The sequence below is a fragment of the Orycteropus afer genome, unplaced genomic scaffold (assembly GCF_000298275.1).
Source record: "Orycteropus afer afer isolate SDZICR_OR568_19922 unplaced genomic scaffold, OryAfe1.0 scaffold00144, whole genome shotgun sequence".
Lineage (NCBI taxonomy): Eukaryota > Metazoa > Chordata > Mammalia > Tubulidentata > Orycteropodidae > Orycteropus > Orycteropus afer.
The window spans coordinates 6,263,311-6,288,819 of record NW_006921731.1 but is presented as its reverse complement, the minus strand read 5'-3'; the positions used below and the strand labels follow the sequence as shown (position 1 = coordinate 6,288,819).

Here is a 25,509-nt window from a genome sequence, read left to right as displayed (position 1 = left end):
ACATACAAACATACACACACACACACACACACATGCCAAAACCAAACCCATTGCCATCAAATCAATTCCGATGCATAGCAACCCCCATTGTCCCATTGGGTTTCAGAAGCAGTAAATCTTTATGGAAGTAGATCTTACTTATTCACTATACTTATTCAGGCTGTATGCTGAGCAAATAATCTTAGAAGATAGATTATGTGAAGAATGCATCATAAGGATTAAAAGGAAACTTACTAACATCCTGAGATATGCAGATGATATAACCTTGTTTACTGAAGTGAAGAAGACTTGAAGCCCTTACTGGTGAAGATCAGAGACTACAGCTTTCAGTATGAATTATATCTCAACATAAAGGAAACTTAAATCTTCACAATTGGACCAATAAGCAATATTACAATAAATGGATAAAAGATTGAAGTTGTCAAGTATTTAATTTTACTTGGATCCAGAATCAATGCCCATGGAAGCAGCAGTCAAAAATCAAATGAAATATTGCACTGGGCAAATCTACTGCAAAAGACCTTGTTTTGGTTCTCCAATGATGCTCTAACAGAAAAAATATCACAAGTGGGTGGCTTTAGTAAACAGGGATTTATTCTCTTACAGTTTAGGAGGCTAGAAGTCCATGTTCTGGACTTCTGGGACTAGATGAAGGCCCCTCTACCTTGGGCTTCTGCTCTGTTTTTTGTTCCAGGACCACTAGAGCTGGCTGTCTCTTAGGCAGCTGCTGGCTGCTGGGGCAGACAAACTCAAGGTTGACAAGTAAGATGGCACAGTCCAAAGATTATCAAGCAACACAGCAGACTACTAGTTCAAGTCCAGAAACAGTCTCAAGATTGGCTGACAACATGGCAGGCCACTCACTGATGATTCAGCCAAATGCAGTATACAAATGTGCCAAGAAGCTAGGGACTTTCCTCAAAGCTGCTTCTTGTATACTGGAAGCAGACCACATCACTAACACAGCCACTTGGCTGCTCACAGTACCTTCCAGCATGGAGTAGATTACCAGTTTGATCTGGGGAATAACTACATACAGCTGCCCAGCCATTCAAAACCAAGCTGAGCCAAGTTGACACATATCCATAACTACACAGACGTTTTTAAAGTGTTAAACAGCAAAGATGTCACTATGAAGACTAAGCTGCACCTGACCTAAGACATGGTATTTCCAACAGCCTTATAGGAATGTGAAAGCTGGACAATGAATGATGAGGCGAGGACCAAAGAAGAATTGATGCATTTGAATTGTGTTGGTGAAGAATATTGAAAATACCATGGACTTCTAGAACAATGAACAAATCTGTCTTTGAAGAAGTGCAGATGGAATGCTCCTTGCATGGGAGAATGTCCAGGCTTCATCTCTTTTAGTTTGGTCATATTATCAGAGGGGATCACTCACTGGAAAAAGATATTATGCTTGATAAAGTAGAGGGTCAGCAAAATGGGGAAGACACTCAATAAGATGGATTGAAACAGTGGCTACAACAATGGGCTCAAGCATATCAACGATTGTGAGGATGGTAGATGGTACTGGGCAGTTTTTTTTTTTTTTTTTTTTTCCTGCTGTACATGGGGTTATTATGAGTCTGAACCAACACTAAGGCATCTAACAGCAACAACAAAGAATATGGTTTGAATTTTTAGCCTGCAGAGACTAATCATAGGCCAAGAGTGATGACTCAGTGATGAGAGCCAGAGTAAAACATTTGGAGTACTCCATATCAGAAGTCTCTTATCTATTAATAAAGAGAAGTTATGGTTTGTGCCACAAAGGCTGCCAAGACACATTCCAAGGCATCTTAAGAACATGACAATATGCAGCATGTCTATTTAAAAACCAAACCAATAACATTCTTTAATATCTCATTGACAATTTCATTTTTTTATGAATGAAAATGAAAGAGGAAACAAATAAGACTTGAATTACTTTTCACCATGATCCCTGTAAAGAGAAATAAGCAGATTGTTAGGACCTAAAAGGAATCCAACTGAGCTATGTGGGAATAAGTCAGCAGGAGTTAATCAATTGAATAATATCCATTTGACTTCTGCTTTTTCTTCTTTGAATTGTCTGAGAGGGTCTGTTTCTATTACAAATGGCTTTTGCTCTAGCACTCTTAGTCATGTAGCCATTTTCACCATTGTAATTGACTCACCCACTGTAGCAATTGACCACATGATTGTGTTACTATTCTTCCTGTTGAAACGACCATTTGACTAGTGGAATTAATGACATATGTAGTGATTTGGTGATAGGACATCTAGTAGATAGAGGGGAAGTAGCATAATAAATGAGTAGCACCAATAGTCTATAGCAGTAGTTCTCATTTTTAGGTAGATATGGGAATCTCTGGGTGATTTAGGATGATATAAAAATATTTAGATCCTATCTTATGTCAATGAGCCTTGGCTTTTCTGTTCTTTATTGGCTCTGCAGATGTTTGTGATGTCCATAAATGTGGGAAAATCACTGCTCTACAGTGAAAGAATCAAAAGCCAGGGTCGCGAACCAGGTAGACCTGGGTCCAACCAAATCCCAACTCAGTCCTTTACTATCTGTGTGCATTTGAACAAGTGACTTCATATTTCTGAGCCTTAGTTTCTACTTCTACTGTAGGGAAACAACATCCCATCCTAGAGTTGATGTGAGGACTAATAAGAAAATGTATATATAAATGTTCATAAAGTGCTATTATTGTATTGTGCTTAATTTATTGTTGCTATTATTGCAATGTTTAAAAGGATCAAATAGAAATGTTATTGACAAAGATTTTTGACTACTTGGATGAATAGCTTATTCAGCTATTTATTCACTTATTGGATATATATTTATGACATTTAGTTATTAGAATTTCTATAGCACCAGTGTCATAGTACCTAAGGCATTTCACTGTTGAGCAGAAGGCTGTCAGTTCAAACGCCCCAGCCACTACTCGGAAGGAAGGTTGGGCAATCTACTTCCATAGTGATACTGCCTCAGAAACCAAAAGTGGCGTCACTATGAGCTGAATCAACTCAATGCCAGTGACTTTTTGAGATCATTTAATAAGTTGCATGCACACAGAATGGTCCATTCATATTTATTGATTTTGTTGCCTAGTTTTCCTGGGAAACTTTGTAATATTAGAATGGCTTTACCATTCCTAAATCATAGTACATGATACTCCAACTGAATGTAACATCTGATCTCTACCAATTCTATTCTCTCATTTAAAGATTATTTTTTCCCTTTTTCTTAGTTAGGCATTAACTTCCTCCAGGAAGCACTTCCTGACTCCCTAAGTATGTCATGTCTCTACTCTATTCTCTCACAGAATCATGTACCTTTACTTCATAGAAGCCATCAGAGTTGTAATTGTATATTAATTTATATAATACTTTATAAGGTCTATCTACCCTACCAGGCTGACAAAAAGGCCCATAAGGAGCCAGGTCTGTTTTAATCATCAAAATTTCTGAGTTCAGAGAACATCACGTGGCACAAAATTGGTACTCAATGAATGTTTGATGGATGAGATTGAACAACGAGTTGATATTATACTCACAATTATGAGTGCTGATTGGGCAATCTACTTCCAAAGAGATACTGCCTCAGAAAGCCAAGGAGGGTTGCTATGAGTTGAATTGACTTGAAGACAGTGAGGTTTTTTTTTTTTTTTTTTAAAGATATAATAGCCCTATGAGGTATATTTTAATATTAACCCCATTTTACAGATGACAAAACTGAGACACAACATAGCTGAGTAATCTGCCCAAGGTCTTATAGCTTGAAAGTGGCAAAGCCCAGTTTCAAACCCACATACCATAACTCCAATGTCTGTGTTCTTAACTATACTACATGGCCTCCCTAATGACAGGAACAAAGCACAGCTCTGATACAGTTTGACAGATCAAGTCTAAAGAAAACCACCCAAACATATATTTGCTCTGTTAGTACCAGGTTAGGGTGCTCTGGTGGCATAGTGCCTAAGGCATTTGACTGCTAACCAGAAGGCTGGCAGTTCAAACCCACCAGCCACTCTTTGGAAGGAAGACTGAGCAATCTACTTCCGTATATCACCTCAGAATCCCAAAGAGGGGTTGCTAAGAGTCAGATCCGACTCGATGACAGTGAGTTGGAGTACCAAGTTGAGGGATCTAAGTTTCACCATCAATTCAATGGATCTTCAGAGGAGATAGTGAGGAACTATTTAGAGTTGTCAGAAGGTAGCCTCAGAAATCCCAGCACCAGGACTGAAAATCCAGGCTGAGAGCACAGATATTTAACAGAGACGACAGGTGAGGAACATGGCCTCCAGGGACTGAAAAAGAACCAAGGCTGGCAATATTCAGGGGTGTATATAAGCATATATCAGACACTGTTTCATTGCTATCCATAAGGTTTTCACTGGCCAATTCTTTGAGAAGTGGATGGCCTCTTCCTTCTTCCTAGTCTGTCTTAGCCTAGAAGCTCTGATGAAACCTGTCTACCATGGGTAAACCTGCTAGCATTTTGCAGCATGGTTGCATAGCCTCCAGCCTCACAGCAACACGTAAGCTCCCATAGGACAACAAACTGACAGACAAGTTTGTCTATACCTCAATATAAAGAAAACAAAAGTCCTCACAACTGGTCCAATAAACAGCTTCACAGTGGATGGAGAAAAGATTGAAGATGTCAAGGATTTCATATTACTTTGCTCTACAATCATCACCAGTGGAAGCACCAGTCAAGACATCAGATGATGCATGGGATTGGGCAAACCTCTTTCAGGTGATGAAGAACAAAGATGTCTCCTTAAGAATAAGGTGTTCCTAACCCAAGCCATGGTATTTTCAGTCACCTCTTATGCATGTGAGAGCTGGACAATGAATAAGGAAGACTGAAGAAGAGATGATGCTTTTGAGTTGTGGTATTGGAGAAAAATGCTAAGAATGCCATGGTCTGCTAAAAGGACTAAAAAATCTGTCCTGGAAGAAGTGCAGCTGAAATGCTCCTTGGAAGTGAGAATGGCCCGACTTCATCTCACCCACTTTGGTCACGTTGTTAGAAGGAGCTGTTCCCTGGAGAAGGATATCATGCTTGGTAAAATGGAGGGTCAACAAAGAACAAGAAGGTCCTAAATGAGATGGATAGTCACAGTGGGTGCAATGATGGGCTCAGGTATAACAAGGATCATGAGGCTGGCACAGCACTGGACAATGTTTCATTCTGCTGTGCATAGGGTCACTATGAGTCAGAGATGACTTGACTGCATGTAACAATGACAACAACATACAAAGATGGAGTACACCAGGAACATTGACCAAAGGATACTACAGCTCCTTCCACCTGTCCTGGCCTGCAGATGGTCAGGGGAGGACAAGGCAGAGCTCTTACTATGATTGGCAGGGCACTAAGCAAAGGTCTCAACTATAAAAACAAGGTAAAGAAAAACTCTTATCTAAAACCACCAGGTTTTGTTGAGCAGATTCCAACTCCTGGCAACCACATCTATGTCACAGTAGAAATGTGGTCTGCAGGATTTTCAATGGGACATTTGTTGGCAGTAGAACCTCCAACCTTCTGTTCAACCCCTGAGAGCATTAACTGTTTGCACCACCCTGGAGACTACCAGGTCATGAATTTCAGGTTGAGAGGGAGAGGATACTGTTGTTGTTTCAGTTAGAGGCCTTTGAGTCAGTTCCAACTCATAGTGACCCTGTGTATAACAGAATGAAACAATATCCAATCCTGTGCCATCCTCACAATCCTTGCTACGCTTGAGCCCATCAATGCAGCCACTGTGTTAATTCATCTCATTGAGGGTCTTCCTCTTTTCTACTGACCCTCTTCTTTACCAAGCATGATATCCTTCTCCAAGGACTGGTCACTCCTAATAATATGACCAAAGTATGAGAGATGAAGTCTTGACATAGTCACTTCTAAGGAATATTCCTTCTGTACTTCTTCCAAGACAGATTTGTTCATTCTTCTTGCAGTACATGGTATATTAAATATTCTTCACCAACACCATTATTTAGGAATCGATTCTTCTTCAGTCTTCCTTTTTCATTGTCCTGCTTTCACATGAGGCAATTGAAAATACTATGGGTTGGGTCAGGCACACATTAGTCTTCAAAGTGATATCTTTTCTCTTTAACATTTTAAAGAGGTCTTTTGCAGTACATTGCCCAATGCAATATGTTGTTTGATTTCTTGACTACTGCTTCCATCAGTGCTGATTGTGGATTGAAATAAAATGAGATTCTTGACAGCTCTGATCCAAAACTGGCTGAAACTACTTAAATCTCACCTGCTTAAGTTGGGGATTAACTCTAGAGCACTGCTGCTCATAGCTTGGGTTCATGGAGAAGCAGCATGGGCATCAACTGGGGTTGTTAAAAATGCAGCATCTGAGGCCTCATCCCAGACATTCTGAAGCAGAACCTGTAGTTTTCAAGATCCTGGAGAGGTTCATATGCACATAAATTTCAAAAGCAAGGGTAGTAACCACCCTATAGGTGATGGTGTCCAGTAGCCCTAGGTGTGAGGAAGAGGAGGAAGCTGAGAACCAGACCAGGTTTATGAGTGAAAGGACAGAGGTTTTAGCTAAGAAAACTTCCTTCTCATCTACTTCCTGCTGTAGTGAAGGCAGAAACCCCAGAGGAAATAGCATTGGACTGGCCTCTGTGGTGCTGGTTTTCTTACTGTAAATATATACTCATTCTAACATTGAATGTATAGAATGGACTGAGATGCTAGTGGCTGCAGAAAGATTCATTTTGAAGTGGTAAAAAGCAAAGCAAAAAAGAACAACAAAGAAACGTTGCCATTCAGTCAATTCTGACTCATAGTGACACTATCTGGAAAAAAAAAAAAAAGAGAAACTACTGCCATGGATTCTGACTCATAGTGACCCCATTGAGTTTCCCAGGTGGTGTATTATGTAGTAAATTTCCCCATGTTCCTTCCATAGTGCAGCTGGTGAGTTTAAACCGCCAACCTTCTGGTTAGCAGTCAAATGCCTTAGGCACTGCACCACTGGCACTCCTTTAGTGACTCTATAGGCAGAGGCGTATCTACAGAATACAACACTACAGCAATTAGTTCTAAATTACTAAATAGCTGGTGTTAGAAACTGCAATGGCAAATAGAAACTGTTCAGGGCCTCCCCCTTCAAGTTGTACCCATGGCACATGTCCTACCTGCCATAGGGTAGATATGCATCTGCCTATAGAACAGAGTAAGGCATGCTCGTGGCACAGTGGTTAAAGCATTTGGCTGCTAACCAAAATGTTTGAACCCACCAGCCTCTTCACAGGAGAAAGATGAGGTAGATTGCTTCTGTATATATTTACAGCCTCTGTCTTATAGGGTTGCTATGGGTCAGTTTTTACTCAATGGCTGTATATAGTGGGTATCCAAAAACCAAACCAAACTCAATGCCATTAAGTTGGATCCAACTCATAGCGACCCCTCTTTGGCTTTCTGAGGTGGTATCACTGTGGAAGTAGATTACCCAGCCTTCCTTCCGAGGAGTGGCTGGTGAGTTTTAACTGCCAGCCTTCTGCTTAGCATTCAAACACCTTAGGCACTATGCCACCAAAGCTCCCACCATGGGTATAGGAGAAGTAGAATTGCTTGATAGGATTTCCAAGAGTGTAATCTTTACTGAAAGGAAGTTGGGCAGCACAGTGCCTAAGGCATTTGACCACTAACCAGAAAGGTAGGTTCAAACCCACCAGCCACTCCATGGAAGGAAAACTGGGCAATCTATTTCTGTAAAGATTTACCAACTTGGAAACCCAAAGAGGGTTGCTATGAGTTGGAATCGACTCGATGGTGGTGAGTTTGGTTTTGGTTTAATCTTTACTGAAGGAGATTGCCACATTTTCTCTTGTGGAGTGGTTAATGGGTTCAAATAATTAATGTTTTGATTAACAGCTAAGCTCTTAACCACTGTGATAGGCTTTTGAATTGATGAGCTCCACCCTAAAGATGTTGAGGAATATGAGTACCTATGATATAGTTTGTGCCATTTTAGTAGCTCCTCTTTGATGCTGGTTTGGGTTTCAAATCCTTGGCATGAGGTAGAGAGCTTATTTCTGAAGACCCTTTGTGTTCTCTTGAGAACATTTCTTAAGAGTTTATTCTTGTTTTAGTGTTGCACAGAGGGTGCTGGGGTAACGAATGATAGTTTCATTCATCTATTGCTACGTAACATACGACCTCAACAGTTTAGAAAGAAAATCACCACAAGTCTGCATTTAGGGCGAACCTCAGCTAAGTGGCTAATGCACTTGGCTAGAGGGCTGGAATATTTACTTTACTCAGATGTGCATCACCTTAGCAGAGATGACTGGGACAGCTGGCATCTGGCTGTGTGTCTTTTCTCTACACATGGCCTCATGTACTTTAGAGTGTGGCAGCTGAATTCTAAGGAGTATTCTAAAACACAAGCCACTGTGTACATAGCCTGTGCTTACATTTGTATCTGCCAGTGTCCCATGGATAAGTGCGGAGTCTATATACGAGGGTATGAAGCCTGGGAGAGGTGGCTTGTTGGAGGCCACTGATGTCAAAGTCTACCACTATTTTTAATCTAATTTAATTTTTTATTTTTGAGTAGTGAAATTGAAGAGAAAAGTAAAAGCTGGTTACCAGTCATGAGGTGTGAGTGTGTATATATGTACACATGCATGATTAAGTATATATAGTGTTTTTAGGAACATCTGAGGACTTGTTTACCTTTCCAAAATGATTCTCCTTTATTTAAGAATATTATGTTATTCAATCAAACAGTCATCTGGGGACAAGAGAGTGGGAGAGACAGACACATGGGGAATAGTAAAGAGGGAGGAGAACAGCCAGCCAGATTAATCAATCATCTCAGAGAATACGATGGGGATCTGATACCAGAGCCAGATTAGTTTAAAAAATTCAGGTGGTAGATAAACAGGGCAGTTAGCTGGATACTTAGTCAATACTCTCATGTTCTGAAAAAGCCTGAAAAATGAACTAAGAGATGTAGAATGTTCTTTTTATACTCCCTCTAGTGTTATGTTATATCATTTGCTTTATAGCTTTCTTTTTATTATTTTATTTTTCGCCCTTTGCCTTGTATTGTTATCAGATTTTCCATTCAGGGCTTACTGTGTTAGGCCCTGAATTAGGTTCACTTATCTAGTGTTAAAATGGGCTCTTCTGTCATGTAGTATAGCTTCTGGGCTAATTCTTTATGACCTTGAAGTTGTAGGGAGGGGTGTATGTATGTGGAGGCAGAGGAGAGAATAATTTAAATAATGCAAAAGTAGTCAATTTTCCATGACTCTTGACTTTAAACTCCCCAAGGTTCTAATGTCTTCCACAAACAAAACCCTGGGAGGGAAGGATTTAGGTCATTTTCATTTTTATAGATGGGTAGAAGGAAGATCAGAAAGGTTAATTATGTGCTTGCTCATGTTTCTACAACTACTGACATTAGTGGAGCTGAGATTTAAGACTTGGCCTTGGGACACCAAATCCAATCTTCTTTTCCACTCTGATTCTCGTAAGACCTTATGACCCTATGGGAACATTTAAAATTGTACTATCCTACAGATAACTACAAGGAGCTCTGGTAGCTTAGTGTCTAAGGCACTTGTCTGCTAACCAGAAGGCTGGTGGTTCAAACCCACCAGCCCAGCCACTCCTTGGAAGGAAGGTTGGGCAATCTACTTCTGTAGTGATACTGCCTTGGAAACCCAAGGAGGGGTCACTATGAGTTGTGTCCATCTTGACGACATATAACAACAACAGATAACTATAGAATTCTCAGATGTCTTTTTTCTTTTTTTTTTTTGGTCTTTACTCATCTGGACATTTTTGGAAGATTAATTATTGATATCAATGTCTTTAAAAGATATAGATCTATTCAGATAATCTATTTCTCTTCATATGTGTCTTGGTAGATTGTGTCTTTCAAGGGATTGGTACATTTTAATTAAATTATCAAATTTGTGGGAAAAGAGTTCCTCATAATATTCCTTCACTATCCTTTTAATATCTACAGGATCAGTTGTGATGGCCCCTCTTTAAATTCTGTGATTTGTAATTTATAGTTTCTCTTTTTTTTTTTTTTCTTGGATTGCATTTTGCATGGCTGGACATTTAACAACTTTGTTTATCTTTTCAAAGAACCATCTTTTGATTTTGATTTTTAATTTTCTACTTTCAATTTCATTGACTTCTGCCCCAATTTTTAAGATTATTTCTTTTCTCCTGTTTACTTTGAACTTAATTTGCTCTTCTTTCTTGAGCTTCTTTAGGTGGAAGTTTAAATTATTGATTTGTGACCTTTCTTCTTTCCTATATATGCATTCATTGCTATAACTTCTCCTATTTTTGCTATGAAAAATCTTACTAAAAAAAATAAGGCTGTGCATCCAATTAATGTAATTGCTGTCAATAAGTTGTCCACCTGTAAAAGCTGAATTGGCAAAAATAGTGTGATAAAGTTTCCCTTTACGTTGTTGAAAAAGGTATTTGTAGCAACAACAACAAAAAGAGAAGCTGTTGAGGCAGATTATGTAGAATTGCAAAAAGGACAAGGAGGCCACATATTCTGACCTCCTAGAACCCCACAAGAGGAAGGCAGAATCACCATCAATAGCCCAAGGCCTCAATAATTTGCTGCAGTGGCCACACAGAACTCACAGATTATGAGGTTTATTAGGGAAGCACCAGACTACAATTCAAGTTCAGGAAAAATGCTCAATCTTTTTCCCAGCCCACTGTCTCTCAGCCAAGTCTCTCACGGTCTCTCCCCCAGCATTGCATGTCCCTCGGTGTCTTACTTAGTAACGTGCTTCTCTTGCGTCTCCTTCACAGCAGCAAGTGTCTCTTTCAGCAGCGTGTGTCTCTTTAAGCAGCATGTCTTCCTCAACCAGCAGTCAGAGAGAGTTCTGCCTCTGGGAGGCCTCCTTTTGAGCTTGGCAGAGTGGCCAAACTAGCCAATCACAGCATCAGAACTCTAAGCACCTGAGAGAGAGTGGGAACCTCCCAGAACATTGTTTTGTGCCACTCCCAACAGAAATACTCCAGGTAGACAATTTTAGCAATCAGGAGCTCCTCAGTTGCTCATAGCAAATCCCACCTTGGAGTTTACAAAGACTTATGGGTAGAAAAGCCACACTAAGTAATTTGCTACACTGCAGGCCACCCCCTGGCTTTTCTAGCCATTATCCCTTTTATACTTGAAAAGTTCACATCCCCTTCATCATCAGTTTAAGAATAACCACACTCATGAAAACATGTAAGCCAGCCACTTCATGCCTTTATCTCCCCCCATTTTAGAGAGCCAATTTCTGATTTGCCCATCCCTATCAAACCAGTATTCTGAGGAGACAAACATAGTCTTTTCTCTCTGAAGAATCTTCTGTTCTGCTTGGAAACTTCAGGCATCTGGATCCATAAACACTGTTAAATGGCAAGGAGGCTACATATTCTGACCTCCTAGAATTCCACAAGAGGAAGGCAGAATCACCATCAATAGCCCAAGGCCTATTACTGCAAGGCCAGACATGCTGCCTCCCTCCAGCCCTTTCACCAACCATTCCTCCCAAATCACCCGCCACCTCTCTCCTGGGTTTGATAATTTGCTGCAGTGGCCACACAGAACTCGCAGATTATGGAGTTTACTAGGGAAGCATCAGGCTACAATTCAAGTTCAGGAAAAATGCTTAGTCTCTCTCCCAGCCCACCATCTCTCAGCCAAGTCTCTCATAGTCTCTCCCCTAGCAGTGCATGTCCCTCAGTGTCTTTCTCAACAACATGTGTCTCTTGCAAGTCTCCTTCCCAGCAGCATGTGTCTCTTTCAGCAGCGCATGTCTCTTTCAGCAGCACGTGTTCCTCCACCAGCAGTCAGAGAGAGTTCTGCCTTCTTTTGAGCTTGGCAGAGTGGTCAAACCAACCAATCATAACAGAATTCTAAGCACATGAGAGTGAACCTCCCATAACATTGTGTTGTGCCACTCCCAACAGAAATAACCCAGGTGGATAACATTTACAATCAGGAGCTCTTCAGTTGCTCATTCCACCACTGAGTTTACAATGACTTGTGGGTAGAAAAGCCACACTAAGTAATTTACTACACTGCAACAACCAAACATTTCATGGGGTTTGGTTCTTTTTGGTTTGGAGATTTAGGGTCATAGTTTCATGGAACATCCCAGTTAATGGGCCTAATATCATGTTTAATGCTTCTTTTCTACCTCTTCATTGTGTACTGCCTGTGGAGATAAAAGCTTTTAGGTAGATAACCAAGATACAACAATTAGTCTCTTTCCACTTGAAGCAAGATGAGAAAAAGGAGAATTGAGAATAGGAGGAAGAAATAGAATGTGTGGCTAATTACCTCCATGAGTAACTGCCTCCTTTGCTGTGAGACCAGAAAAACTGTATGTTACTCAATTACCATTACTGAAATTTTGATCAAAGATCCCATAGAAGAATCCTGACTAAAAGGGAGAAAATGCAGAGCAGAATTCAAAATTCTTCTGTAATCCAGATATATTGGAGCCGTAGAGGCTAGATGAACCTACAAAATCATTGCCCTGAGAAAATCTTTAAAAATGAAACAAAAAATATCTCCTGAAGTCTTAAAATCAAACAATACTTTAGCTTAACTAGGAAAGAGTGTCTGCTTTAATGTACTCTCTCAAGAACTATCTATATGGGATCCAAAAAAACCAAAAACCAAACTCACTGCCGGCAACTCGTATCCAAATTATAGTGACTTCTCCTTGGGTTTCTGAGGCAGTATCACTACGGAAGTAGATTGCCCAACCTTCCTTCCAAGGAGCAGCTGGTGAGTTTCAACTCCCAGTCTTGTGGTTAGCAGTTAAGCCTTATTTACTATGCTACCAGATCTCCTATGATATCAAATACACAAAAAACAACTTCGAAGATCAGATAAGAAATTTAGGGGCAATGCATTTATGTTAATAGGGGAGGACCAGTTTGGAAAAGGAGAATGAGACTAGTTGTATAACTTGAAGAATGAAATCAATTTCACTACTTGTGTATGTAGATATCACTGAATTAGTGTACATACTGCTGTGTATATCCTCAACAGCAAAATAAAATAATAAACATTTCTCTCTAGCCACTGCTTTCACTGCATTCTGAAACTATTGATGAGATGTGTTTTCATTTTTATTTAATAATTTAAATAATTATTTAATTATTATTTATGCCTCAAATAATTTTTAAAATTTTCCTTGAGACTTTTTATTTGACCCATATGTTATTGAAAAGTGTATTGTTTAACCTCCAAATATTTTAGGATTTTCTAACTATCTTTCTGATACTGATTTCTAATTTAATTTCATTGTGGTCTGAAACCTTACTTTGTATGATTTCTATTGTTTTAAATTTACAAAGTGTTTTTGTGGCCCAAAGTGTGGTTTATCTTACTTACAGTCCCATGTGAGCTTGAGAAGAATGTGAATTTTTCTGTTGTTGGACAGAGTATTCTATAAATATCAATTAGATCCATTCAATTGATGGTCTATTCAGTTCAAGTGATTCTTACTGATTTTGTGCTGCTAGGTCTGTCAATCCTACTTCCATAGTGATACTGCCTTGGAAACCCAAGGAGGGGTCGCTATGAGTCGCGGCTGACTCGACGGCACATAACAACACCAACAACAGGTCTGTCAATTACTGACAGAGGGGTGTTGAATTCTCCAACCATAACAGTAGCTTGATCTCTTTCTCCCTGCAGTTCTACCTGGTTTTGTAACACATATTATGATGCTCTATGGTTAGGCATATACATATTTAGGATTGTTGTGTCTTGGAGAATTGATTCCTTTATCATTATGATTGTCCCTTTTAATGTCCCTGGGCTGTAGAATGGTTTGTGATTGACTACTAACCAAAAAGTTGGTGGTACAAACCCATACAATGCCACCCTAGGAGAAATACCTATATTCTGTTTTCCTAAAGTTTACTGTAAAAAAAAAAAGTCCTATGGAGGTTGGTTCTTCTCTATAATGCATGGAGTCTTGATGAGTTGGAATCGACTCTATAACAAGAGGTAGATTTTGATTTGTGGGTTAATGCCCCTTTTATTCTTGAATTTTTTGTCATTTTTTCTTGCTTTGAAACCACTTCTTCTACAGTAAATATAACCACTCTACTTTTCTTTTTCTGCCTCGGAAACACAAGGAGGGGTTGCTATGAATCGGGTCCTACTCGACGGCACATAACCACAACAACCACCTTTCTTTTTATTAGTGTCACCATAGTATATTTATCTAGATCCTTTTACTTTACTTTAAATCTGTGTCTTTATATGTGAAGTAAGTTTCTTATACACAACATACAGTTGGCTTTTGTTTTGTTATCAATATTGATGTTCTTGTTAGGTGCTGTCAAGTCAGCTCCAACTCATAGTGACCCTCTGAACCAAATGAAACATGGCCCGGTCCTGTGCCATCCTCACAATCCTTGCAGTGCTGGAGCCTATCATTGCAGCCACTGTGTTAATCCATCTGGTTGGCGGTCTTACTCTTTTTCTCTGACTCTCTACTTTACCAAGCATGATAGCCTTCTCCAGGAGCTGGTCCCTTCTGATATGAGCAAAGTAAGTGAGATAAAGCCTGGCCATCCTTGTTTCTAGGGAGTATTCTCACTGTACTTCTTGGTTTTGTTTGTTTGTTTGTTTTGTTTTGTTTGTTCGTTTGTTTCTTTTTGTTCATTTGTTCATTCTTCTGGAAGTCCATAGTATTTTCAGTATTCTTCACCAACACCACAATTCTAAACCATCAACTCTTGTTCAGTCTTCCTTATTCATTGTCTAACTTTCATATGCATTTGAGATGATTGAAATTATGTTGGCTTGGGTTAGGCATGCCTTAGTGTTCAAGGTGGCATCTTTGTGCTTCAACACTTGAATAGGTCGTTTGCAGCAGATTTCTCTGCTTCAAGTCACCTTCACTTACAGCAAGCAAGGCTGTATCATCTGCATATTGCAAGGTGTTAATGAGTCTTCCTCCAACCTGGATGCCATGTTCTTATTTATATAGTCCAGGTTCTTGGATTATTTGCTCAGCATACAGATTGAATAAATCTGGTGAAATAATATAACTTTCGTGCACACCTTTCCAGATTTAAAAACCATGCATTACCCTCTTATTCTATTCTAATGAAAGCATCCTGGTGTACGTACAAGTTTCTCATGACCACAATTAAGTGTTTTGGAATTCCCATTTTTCCCAATTTTATCAATAATTTGTTGTGATCCATATAGTTGAACACCTTTGCATAATCAATAAACACAGGTAAACATCTTTCTGGTGTTCTTTGCTTTCAGTCAAGATCCATCTGACATCAGTAATGATATCCCTCATTCTACATCCTTTTCTGAATCCAGCTTGAATTTCTGGAAGTTCTCTGTCAATATATTGTTACAACCATTTTTAAATTTTCTTCACCAAAATTGTATTATGTGTAATATTAATGATATTGTTTGGTAATTTCTACTTTCTATTGGATCACCTAATATAGATCCCTTCCAGCCATTTGGCCAAGTAGCTGTATCCCAAATTTCTTGGCATAAACAAGCAAGTACCTCCATCACTGCATCTGTTTATTGAAACATCTCAACGGGTATTCTATCCATTCCTGAAGCCTTATTTTCACCAATTCCTTCAGTGCAGCTTGGACTTCTTAATTCAATACCATTGGTTCTTGATCATATGGTACCTCCTGAAATGGTTGAACATCAACTCTGTGTTCCCGCTAACTTCTTTAGATGTTTGTCACATCCTTCAATATTTTGCCCATAGAATCCTTCAGTATTGCAACTCGAGGTTTGATTTTTTTTTCTTCCATTCTTTCAGCCTGAGAAATGCCCAGCATGTTCTTCCCTTTTGGTTTTCTAATTCCAGGTCTTTACACATTTCATTACAATATTTTCTTTTGTCTTCTTGAGCTGCCCTTTGAAATCTTCTGTTCAGTTCTTTCATTTCAATAGTTCTTCCATTTGCTTTAGCTACTCTCTTCTCAAAAGCAAGTTTCAGACTCTCTTCTGATATCAGTTTTGGTCTTTTCTTCCTTTCCTGTCTTTTTAATGACCATTTGCTTTCTTCATGTATGATGTCCTTGATATCATCTCTTAGCTCATGTGGTCTTCGGTCACTGATGTTCAGTGGCCAAATCTATTCTTCACATGATTTCTAAATTCAGATGTAGTGTAATCAAGGTTGTATTTTTGCTCTCATGTGTTTGTTTTAGTTGTCTTCAGCTTCACCTTGAACTTGCATATGAGCAATTGCTGGTCTGCCCCACAGTCAGCTCCTGGCCTTGTTTTGGCTGATAATATTGAGCTTTTCCATCACGCTTTTCCACAGATGTAGTCAATTTGATTCCTGTGTATTCCATCTCAAAGCAACCATTGCCGTGGAGTCGAATCTGACCCATAGTGACCTCTCCTTGGGTTTCTGAGGCAGTATCACCACGGAAGTAGATTTCCCAACCTTCCTTCTGAGGATCTGGTGAGGTCTATGTGTAAAGTTTCCCTTTATGTTGTTGAAAAAAGTATTTGCAATGAATTCTACCATGTGATCTCTGGCATCATTTCTATCACCAACGCAATATTTTCCATCTACTGATGCTTCTTCTTTGTTTTCAGCTTTTGCATTCTGATCACCAGTAATTATCAATACATCTTAATTGCATGTTTGGTCAATTTCAAACTGCAGAAGTTGGTAAAAATCTTCAAATTTTTCATCTTTGACTTTAGTGGTTGATGTGTAAATTTGAATAGTAATATTAACTGGTCTTCCTTGTAGATGTGTGGGTTTTATCCTGTCATTGACAGCATTGTACTTCAGGATTGATGTTGAAATATTCTTTTTGATGATGAATGTTACACGATCCCTCTTTCATTTGTCATTCCCAGCATAGTAGACCACATGATTGTCTGATTCAAAATGGCCAATACCAATCCATTTCAGGTCACTAATGCCTGGAATATAGATCTTTATGTGTCCCATTTCATTTTTGACAGCTTCGAATTTTCCTACATCCATACTTTGTACATTCCTTGTTTCAATTATTAATGGACATTTGCAGCAATTTCTTTCCATTTTGAGTTGTGCCCCATCAACATATGAAGGTCCTGAAAGCTCTACTCAATCCATGTCATTAAGGTCAACTCTACTTTCAGGAGGCAGCTCTTCCCCAGTCATATTTTGAGTGCTTTCCAACCTCATCTTCTGGCACTATATCAGACTATGTTTCACTACTATTCATAAAGTTTTCCAGTAATATACTAGACAATGTTTCACTGTTATTGAGAAGGCTTTCAGTGGCCAATTTTTTTCAGAAGTAGATGGCTACATCCTTTATCCCAATCCATCTTAGTCAGGAAGCTCTGTTGAAACCTGTCCACAATGGTTGGCCCTGGTGATATTTGAAATAATGGTGACATGGTTTTAACTTTCATAGCAACATGCAAACCACCAGAGCAGGGCGAACTTACAAATTAGTGGTGGATTAACCGTGATAGTCTCTTTCATTGTGTCTCATTAAAGTGATTATAGATATAAGTGAATTAATATCTATATTTATAGCTTTTTAAAGTGCATTATCTTATTTCTTCATTTTTGTTTTTGTTTCTAAATTTGTTGTTTGTTGTTGTGTTTGCCAGGGAGTCATATCCAACTCATAGCAACCCCTCCTTGGGTTTCTGGGGTGGTATCTCTATGGAAGTAGATTGCCCAACCTTCCTTCTGAGGAGTGGCTGGTGGGTTTGAACCACTAGCCCTCTGGTTAGCAGTCAAATGCCTTAGGCACTTCACCACCAGAGCTCCATTCTAAACTTGGTCTTCCATTTTTTTAATTTTATTTTTATTTTTCCTCCTCTAGTTTTAGTTGGTTATTTTGTTGGATTACATTTTCTCTCCTCTGTTTGCATGTCAATATTTACATTTATTTTAAAAAAATATATATATATATTGCCCTAGAATTTGCCATTGACATTTACAATTAATCTGAGACTATTTTTAAATAACATTTTATGACTTTACTAGTAGTACAGTTACCTTATAACAGAAATTCACAATTCCTCCCTTCTATCACTTATAACATTGTCATAAATTTGAGTAATTCATAAGCTATAATGATCTAATGCATTGTTACTATTATTATTTTAAACTAATTATCTGTTTGATCAGTTAAAAGTGTGTGTGTGTGTGTGTGTGTGTGTTGCTGTGAAGTGCTGTTGAGTCAGTTCTGATTCATAGTGACCTTATGTACAGCAGTAGGTAACAGTGCCTGGACCTGTGCCATTCTCACAATCATTGCTATGTTTGAGCCCATTGTAACAGTCACTGTGTCACTCCATGTCATTGAAGTTCTTCCTCGTTATCACTGACTCTGTATTGTATACAGCATGATGTATTTCCCCAGGGACTGGTCCCTCCTCATAACTGTCTAAAGTATGTATGTGAGGGGAAGTCTATTTTCACTTCTGAAAAGCATTCCTGCTTTTTTCTTCCCAAAAGCACATATCTTTCAAAACAGATTTTTTGTACCTTTGGCAGCCCATTCTCTGTTAACACCATAATTCAAATGCATCAATTCTTTGTTCTTCCTTATCCATTGACCAGCATTCACATGCATTTTAAGACACTATTGAAAATACCATGGTATGAGTCAGGCACACCTTAGTTCTCCAGGTGACATCTTTGCTTTTTAACACCTTAAATAGGTCTTTTGTAGCAGAGTTTCCCTATGAAATATGTCATTTGATTTCTTGACTGCTGCTTTCATGGGTGTTGATTGTGGACCTAAGTAAACAAAAATCCTTGACACCTTTAATATTTATTCCATTTACCATGATGTTGCTTATTGGTCCAGTTGTGAGGATTTTTTTTTTTTTTTTTCTTTATGTTGAGATGGAATGCACACAGAAGGCTGTACCATTTGGTCATCTTCAATAAGTGACTGAAGTCCTCTTCACTTCCAGCATATATATCTATCTTTACATTTATTCCTTTTCTTATGCTTTCTTTCTTTTTGCAGACCTGCTTTTCTGACCTATATAGTTTTATTTATTTCTGAAGAATTTATTTTAATAGCTCTTGAAAAGCAGGGTTAGTGGCTCTACCTTTCTTTGTTTTTTGTTTGAGAAAATCTTAATCTTCCTTCACTTTTGAAGGATAATTTTGTGAGATACAGAATTCTAGGCTTCTTTTTTTTTCCTTTCAACCTTTAAATATCTCACTCCACTCTCCTTTTTTTTTGTTTTTTTAATAACTTTTTATTGTGATTTGGGTGAAGGTTTACAGAGCAAATCAGTTTCCATTAATAATTCATGCATATTTTTTTTTCATGCCATAGCTTGCAATCCCCACAATCACTCATCCAACTTCCTCCATGTGGTTCCCTTTCCATTCTTCTCTCTTTCCTATCCCTTTGCACTTTCAAAACTTTTCCTTGAAAGTGCTCTCCTTTTTATCTCTTGATTGTTCTAAGGAGTGCACACCACCCTGGTCTTACTATTTACCTTGTAGACCTGTCTATTGTTTGGCTGAAAGTTAAACTATGGGGGTGAGTTCAGTTTCAGCCTTGAAGGGCTACCAGTCTGTATCAGACCAGTGAGCCTGATTTTTTCTTTGTGTGTGTGTGTGTGTGTGTGTGATTTTGAGTGTTGTTCCACATTTTTCTCCTATTTTATTCAGGACCTTCTAACTTGATCCCTTTCAAAGTACTTGGCAGTGTTAGCCAGACACCATCTAGATCTTCTGATGTCAGGGTCATAGAGGCTGAGATTTGTATGGTCCAATAGTCCTTTGAACTAATTGCTTCTATGAATCTTTGATTTTCTATCCGGATGGTGAGAGACCAATAGTTGCACATTAGATAGTCATTAATAAACTTTTAAGACCCCAATTGCTACTCACTAAAGTGGTACATAGAACAATTTCCTTGTGGATTTTTTTTTTTTGTGCTACTTGAGTTTGCTATCTTTCAAGTCTATGGTCCTGAGCTTCCAGGCCCAGTGACCTATTTCATCAAGGTGGTTTTTTACAGCTAATAAGTTTTCATAAATTTGACCCCTGAATGGGCAATCTACTTACATAGAAATACAGCCTCAGAAACCCAAGGAGGGGCTGCTATGAGTTGGAACCGACTTGATGGCAGTGAGTTTGGTTTGGTTTTGGATGCTCTTCTATATTCACAGATATATTTTCATCATATTAGTGGATATTAATTTTCATCATATAAAAATATGCTTTGTCAATTTTATATATATTCATAGTTTTAGTCTCATTTGTCTTCCCACACTTTCTCAGCTTGAGTGTCTATTTATGTGTCCACTAGTAGCTTATTGTTATCAATGTTACTGCAGAATTATGTATGTAATTATATTTACCCTTCTTGCCTTTAAATCCTGTGTTCCTCCCAGTTTATTACTTTGCCATGACACTACACTTTTCTTACTTGCATGGCTTCTGAAGACAAATCTGATGTAATTCTTATCATGTTTTTTTTTTAGTAAGGTGTCTTTTACCTCTTACTTCTTCCAACATTTCCTCTTTCTCTTTGATTTTCCGCTACTTGAATATAATATGCTTAAGTGTAAGTTGTTTTTTATGCTGCTTGGTGTTCCCTGAAATTTATAGATCTGTGGTTTGATACCTGTCTATATTTTGGAAAATTCCCATTCACCATTCAAATTTTTCCCTTCTTTTTTTTTTTTTTTTTTTTCATTCTTCTTCTGATATCCCCATTATGTGTTCGGTAAATTTTTGTAATTGAAAACTACCCCACAGTTCTTAGACATTCTGTTCTTTTTTTTTTTTTTTTTCCCCTTTTTTTTTTTTTTTTTTTTTTTCCTCTCAGGCTTTTCTTTTCTTTGTGGATTGGGATATTTATATTGGTCTATTTGAGCTCACTGATTCTTTCCTTGGTTGTATCAGTGTATTAATAGGTCCACCCAAGGCTGTCCTCATTTCTGTTACAGTGTTTTTCATTTCCAAAATTTCCTTTCCATTATTTCTTAGAGTTTCCACAGTTTATATTACCCATTGTTACTTGCATGTTCATTGCTTTTTCTGTTAGAGTCTGTAGCATATTAATCACAGTTATTTTAAATTCTTCACGTGGTAATTCCATAATCTCTGTGCCATATCTGAGTCTGATGTTGGTGTTTGCTGTTATCTCCTCAGGCTGTGTTTTGCCTTTTAGCCTGCTTCACCACTTTATGTTGAAAATCAGACATGATGTATTGGAGCTGAGATCTTTTCCGTTATAATTCCCGGTAAAGATCTGCTGATTTTGATATGATAGTAAGGTATATGGGAGGAAGAGAAAACATTCTATAATACTATAATTAGATCTCAGTCTTTTAGTGAGCTTGTTCCTCTGGGTTCTGATCTTCACAAGTGCTTCTCAATCTTTTTACTCACCCCTTAAGTGATACAGGGAGTTGTGGTGGCATAGTGCCTAAGGCATTTGACTGCTAACCAGAAGGCTGGTGGTTCAAACCCAACACCCACTCCTTGGAAGGAAGATGGGGCAATCTACTTCCATAGTGATACTGCCTCAGAAACCCAAGGAGGGGTTGCTATGAGTCAAATCCAACTTGACGGCAGTGTGTTAAGTGAAACAGGAATTCAGCAGGAGTGGGCATTTCTCTTATTCTACATCAGTTAGGCTCTTTTAAAGTATTTTCCTTTGAGGGTAGGCTGGTGTCAAGGAGAGTAGAGTACTATTAAAATGGCCACTTTTCCACTCCCCACTTTACCAGAAGTGTGAGGGGAATTTTCTCCAGCTTCACAGTGAGAACCTGTGCTACTCTTAGAGGTAAAACTCAAGAAAGTATGGAGGTCACCAAGCTGGGCCTCCAGGAGTTTTATTATCTCAATATGATCTATGTCTAACAATTAGTCAATTACTCTTTAAGTAGTCCTACCCTCTTATGCCAGGTGAGCAGTGATAATTTCTTCTCCTGATAAGTGTTGTTTTCTGTGTCTACATTTCAGTCTTTACAGTAGTTTGCCCCATGACCTAAAGTATCTAATGGGTCTAAGAAAAGATCTTAATATTTAGCTTTTAAATCTTTTTCTTATGAGGACAGAAATGATGACTTCCAAGTTTTTTATATGTCACACTGGAAATTGGATATTGTAGACATTTTTTACAAATATTGATAAGCTCTATGTTGGGCTCAGTTTGCCTACACCATTTTCAAAAATGTTTTGCTTTCCATTTGGGTTAGGAAGTCAATAATGTAATGGTAAATTATATATATATATATATATATATATATATATATATATATATATAAAAGTATTAAAATGATATTCAGAGGTCCATAGCTGATGTGGTCAGACAGACATAATTTAGTATAATGGTTGGCCTTTGGCGCCATACTAGTTCCTCTAAACCCCTGTTTTCTCATTTGAAAAATGGAAATAATGACAGTTACTACCACATAGGATGTTGAGATGAAGAAAAGAAGGAATCTATATGCTTAATTCTTAGCATACAGTGAGGTACATTGTAAGCATTGGAATTCTTAATTATTATGTTAATGATGATGATGAAGACGATTTGTTCCTAGACCAGCTCGCTAGACAAACAAGGTATGTTGTGTTTATTTTGTCATTCCCAAAGGCAGTAATGCAGATTTCATTGTGTAAATGTCACTTGTTGGCCATACATCTGCCTGACAGATTGAGCTAGTGATTTAGTCATAGGTTAGGATTTGAATATTTTTTTCTTCTTCTGTTGACTTTATTATAATTATTATTTTTGATTGACAGAAAAGACCACCCAGTCTACTAAAACAAAGAAAAACCATCACTTGTATTTTTATTTCCAGACTTTCCAAAAGTGCCCTGCAAGAACTGACCTTTTCATTTAACTCTATTTAGGGTTTGATGCCTACTTTACGTCCCGCACACTTGAAAACAACAGAAGAAATGTATGGTTTGCTGAATACTGGGAAGAAAACTTCAACTGCAAGTTGACAATTAGTGGGTCAAAAAAAGAAGACACAGATCGCAAATGCACAGGTAATTTCATTCTCTTTGTCCTTCTCCTATTACTCTACGTGACCAGCATTGAAATGTGTGCATAGCTGACAGAAGGAAGCTTGGCTGGAGACAAATTGAAAAAGTAAATTGAATTTTACTAGATTGTTCAGAAAAATGGAACAGGACCATAAGTCTTACAGGACAAGAAAAAAACAGACAAGAATATATTCTTTCCTGCCTGTCCATCCAGCAGCAATTGACATTTTCATTGATTCTTTGAATGCAGAGGGGTCATGTTGCTTTGAATGCTCACTCTTATAAATATCAATTCATATTTCAGCTAGGAGTATGAAACTAGCTTTTGCATAGACAAAAATCTTTGACAAATCACATACCAAGATCGTTTTAACTTTTACCATGGACAGTATAATTGATTAATGAAACAAAGTACTTGGGTTTAGTGTAATGAGAATTTCAAATGATTTTCACAAGATCTAACTTAATAAATCACTTGCTATTGAAAATGTGCTTAAAATTATTCACTTTGGTTCATAGGTAAGTTTGCATGTGTATTTCAATTAAAGCATATGTGTGTGGGTAAGATATGCATATATACATTTACATATATGAAGTAGTCAGAAGGGAAAACTGAATCTATTCATTTATTTGTTCATAACTATTTACTGAGCAACTCCCACCTGATAAGTACTGTGGGAGGCACTGGTAATATGATGGTGAGGAAACCAGGTTAGGACACTGCTTTCCACTGCTTTCACACTGATTAGAATTTAATGGATGAAATCAGCATTTTGGTTAGCAGTGGAGTATGTTAACAGTTTCCACCATCTAGGGACTTCTAGCACATTGCTTGCAGTTTTGAAAACATTTCAATTTCCTTAGGACCTGATAGTTGAGTCTCCCACTCCTGAAACTAGACTTTTTTTTCTTCCTACCTTTGCTTGAGGTGGCCTAATTTTCATGCATCTAGAATGAACTTCATCGGCTGTGACCTATTCTGATCATAGGTTACCCCAGCTGCCATCCCCCAAGGAATTTGAAGTTGAGTAAGTACATTTATATATCTCAACATAAAAAAAACTAAAATCCTCACAACTAGACCAATAAGCAATATCATGATAAATGGAGAAAATACTGAAGTTGTCAAGGACTTCATTTTACTTGGATCCACAATCAATGTAAAGCAGCAGTCAGGAAATCAAATGGCATATTGAATTGAGCAAACGTCTGCAAAAGACCCTTTTAAAGTGACAAAAACAAAGATGTCACTTAGAGGACTAAGGTGTACCAGACCTAAGCCATGATATTTCCAATTACCTCATATGCATGTAAAAGTTGGACAATGAATAAGGAAGACCAAAGAAGAATAGATGTCTGTTAATTATGGTGTTAGCAAAGAGTTGCCAGAGAAATGAACAAATCTGTCTTGGAAGAAGTACAACCACAATGTTCCTTAGAAGTGAAGATGGTGAGACTTCATCTCACATACTTTGGACATGTTATCAGGAGGAACCAGTCCCTGGAAAAGGACATCATGTTTGGTAAAGTAGAGGGTTAGCAAAAAGAGGAAGACCCTCAATTAGATCTACTGACACTGTGGCTGCAACAATGACCTCAAACATAGCAATAATTGTGAAGATGACATAAGAGCAGGCAGTATTTCCTTTTGTTGTACATAGGGTTTGCTATGAGTAAGAACTGAATCAACAACAACAAATAAAGTTCAACCTTTCACTAAAAGTCCAACTCCATTTGACACATACTAACGACATTTATGTTGCTTCAAAATAGAGCTACATTTTTTCAAGGAGATAGAGCTAGCAGTGTACACAATAGAGTCAGCCCTTCCAGACAGTTCACCACAGACTACTTGTAGTTTTGGGGCAGGAAGATCAGATGTGATTTTTTCAGATTGAATTTATATTCCCCCAACCCACATCCCAAAGACTTCTGGTGGTGCTGTAGTTAAAACATTGGGTAGCTAATTAAAAAGTTTATGGTTCAAACCCACCAACCACTTCACAGAAAAAAGATAAGGCAGTTTGCTTCTATAAAGATTTATAGCCTTGGCAACCATTTTGGGCAGTTTTACTCTGTCATATAGTGGGAACTGACTATGGCAGTGGTTTTCAACCTGGACCCCACTGTCTGAGTGTGTTTATCCTTGAAACTTAGCACAAAGTTGTTGTTACACAAAAATGAGTGTAAAGTATAATGTCTTTGGGAATGATACATTTTTGTGGAGGTAGTAATGTCAAAGAAAGAATGAAAGTATACAGATCAGATAATGTGTCCGAGATGTCTGAGAAAACAGATTGAGAAAATCTTGGAATTAGGAATATCACTATTCCAAAAAGAATAAGAGCCATATGGTTTTTTTTTTTTTTTTTTTTTTATGTAGGAGGCCTGGGTTTGTCATAGGAAAGAAGGACACAAGGAAAAGGTAACCACAGGGAAGAAGAGAGAATAGAGCTGTTACATTATGGGGAT

General features: G+C 38.1%; 1 protein-coding gene across 1 annotated transcript in view; it reads left to right on the top strand.

Annotated features, from left to right (window-relative positions):
* GRM7 (glutamate metabotropic receptor 7) overlaps positions 1-25,509 on the top strand; it is a 1,568,320-nt gene that overhangs the window by 998,408 nt on the left and 544,403 nt on the right. Inside the window, exon 5 of the mRNA XM_007945853.2 lies at positions 22,900-23,040. Within this exon, the coding sequence (XP_007944044.1) occupies positions 22,900-23,040 (141 nt within the window). The remainder of the gene's footprint in view (positions 1-22,899; positions 23,041-25,509) is intronic.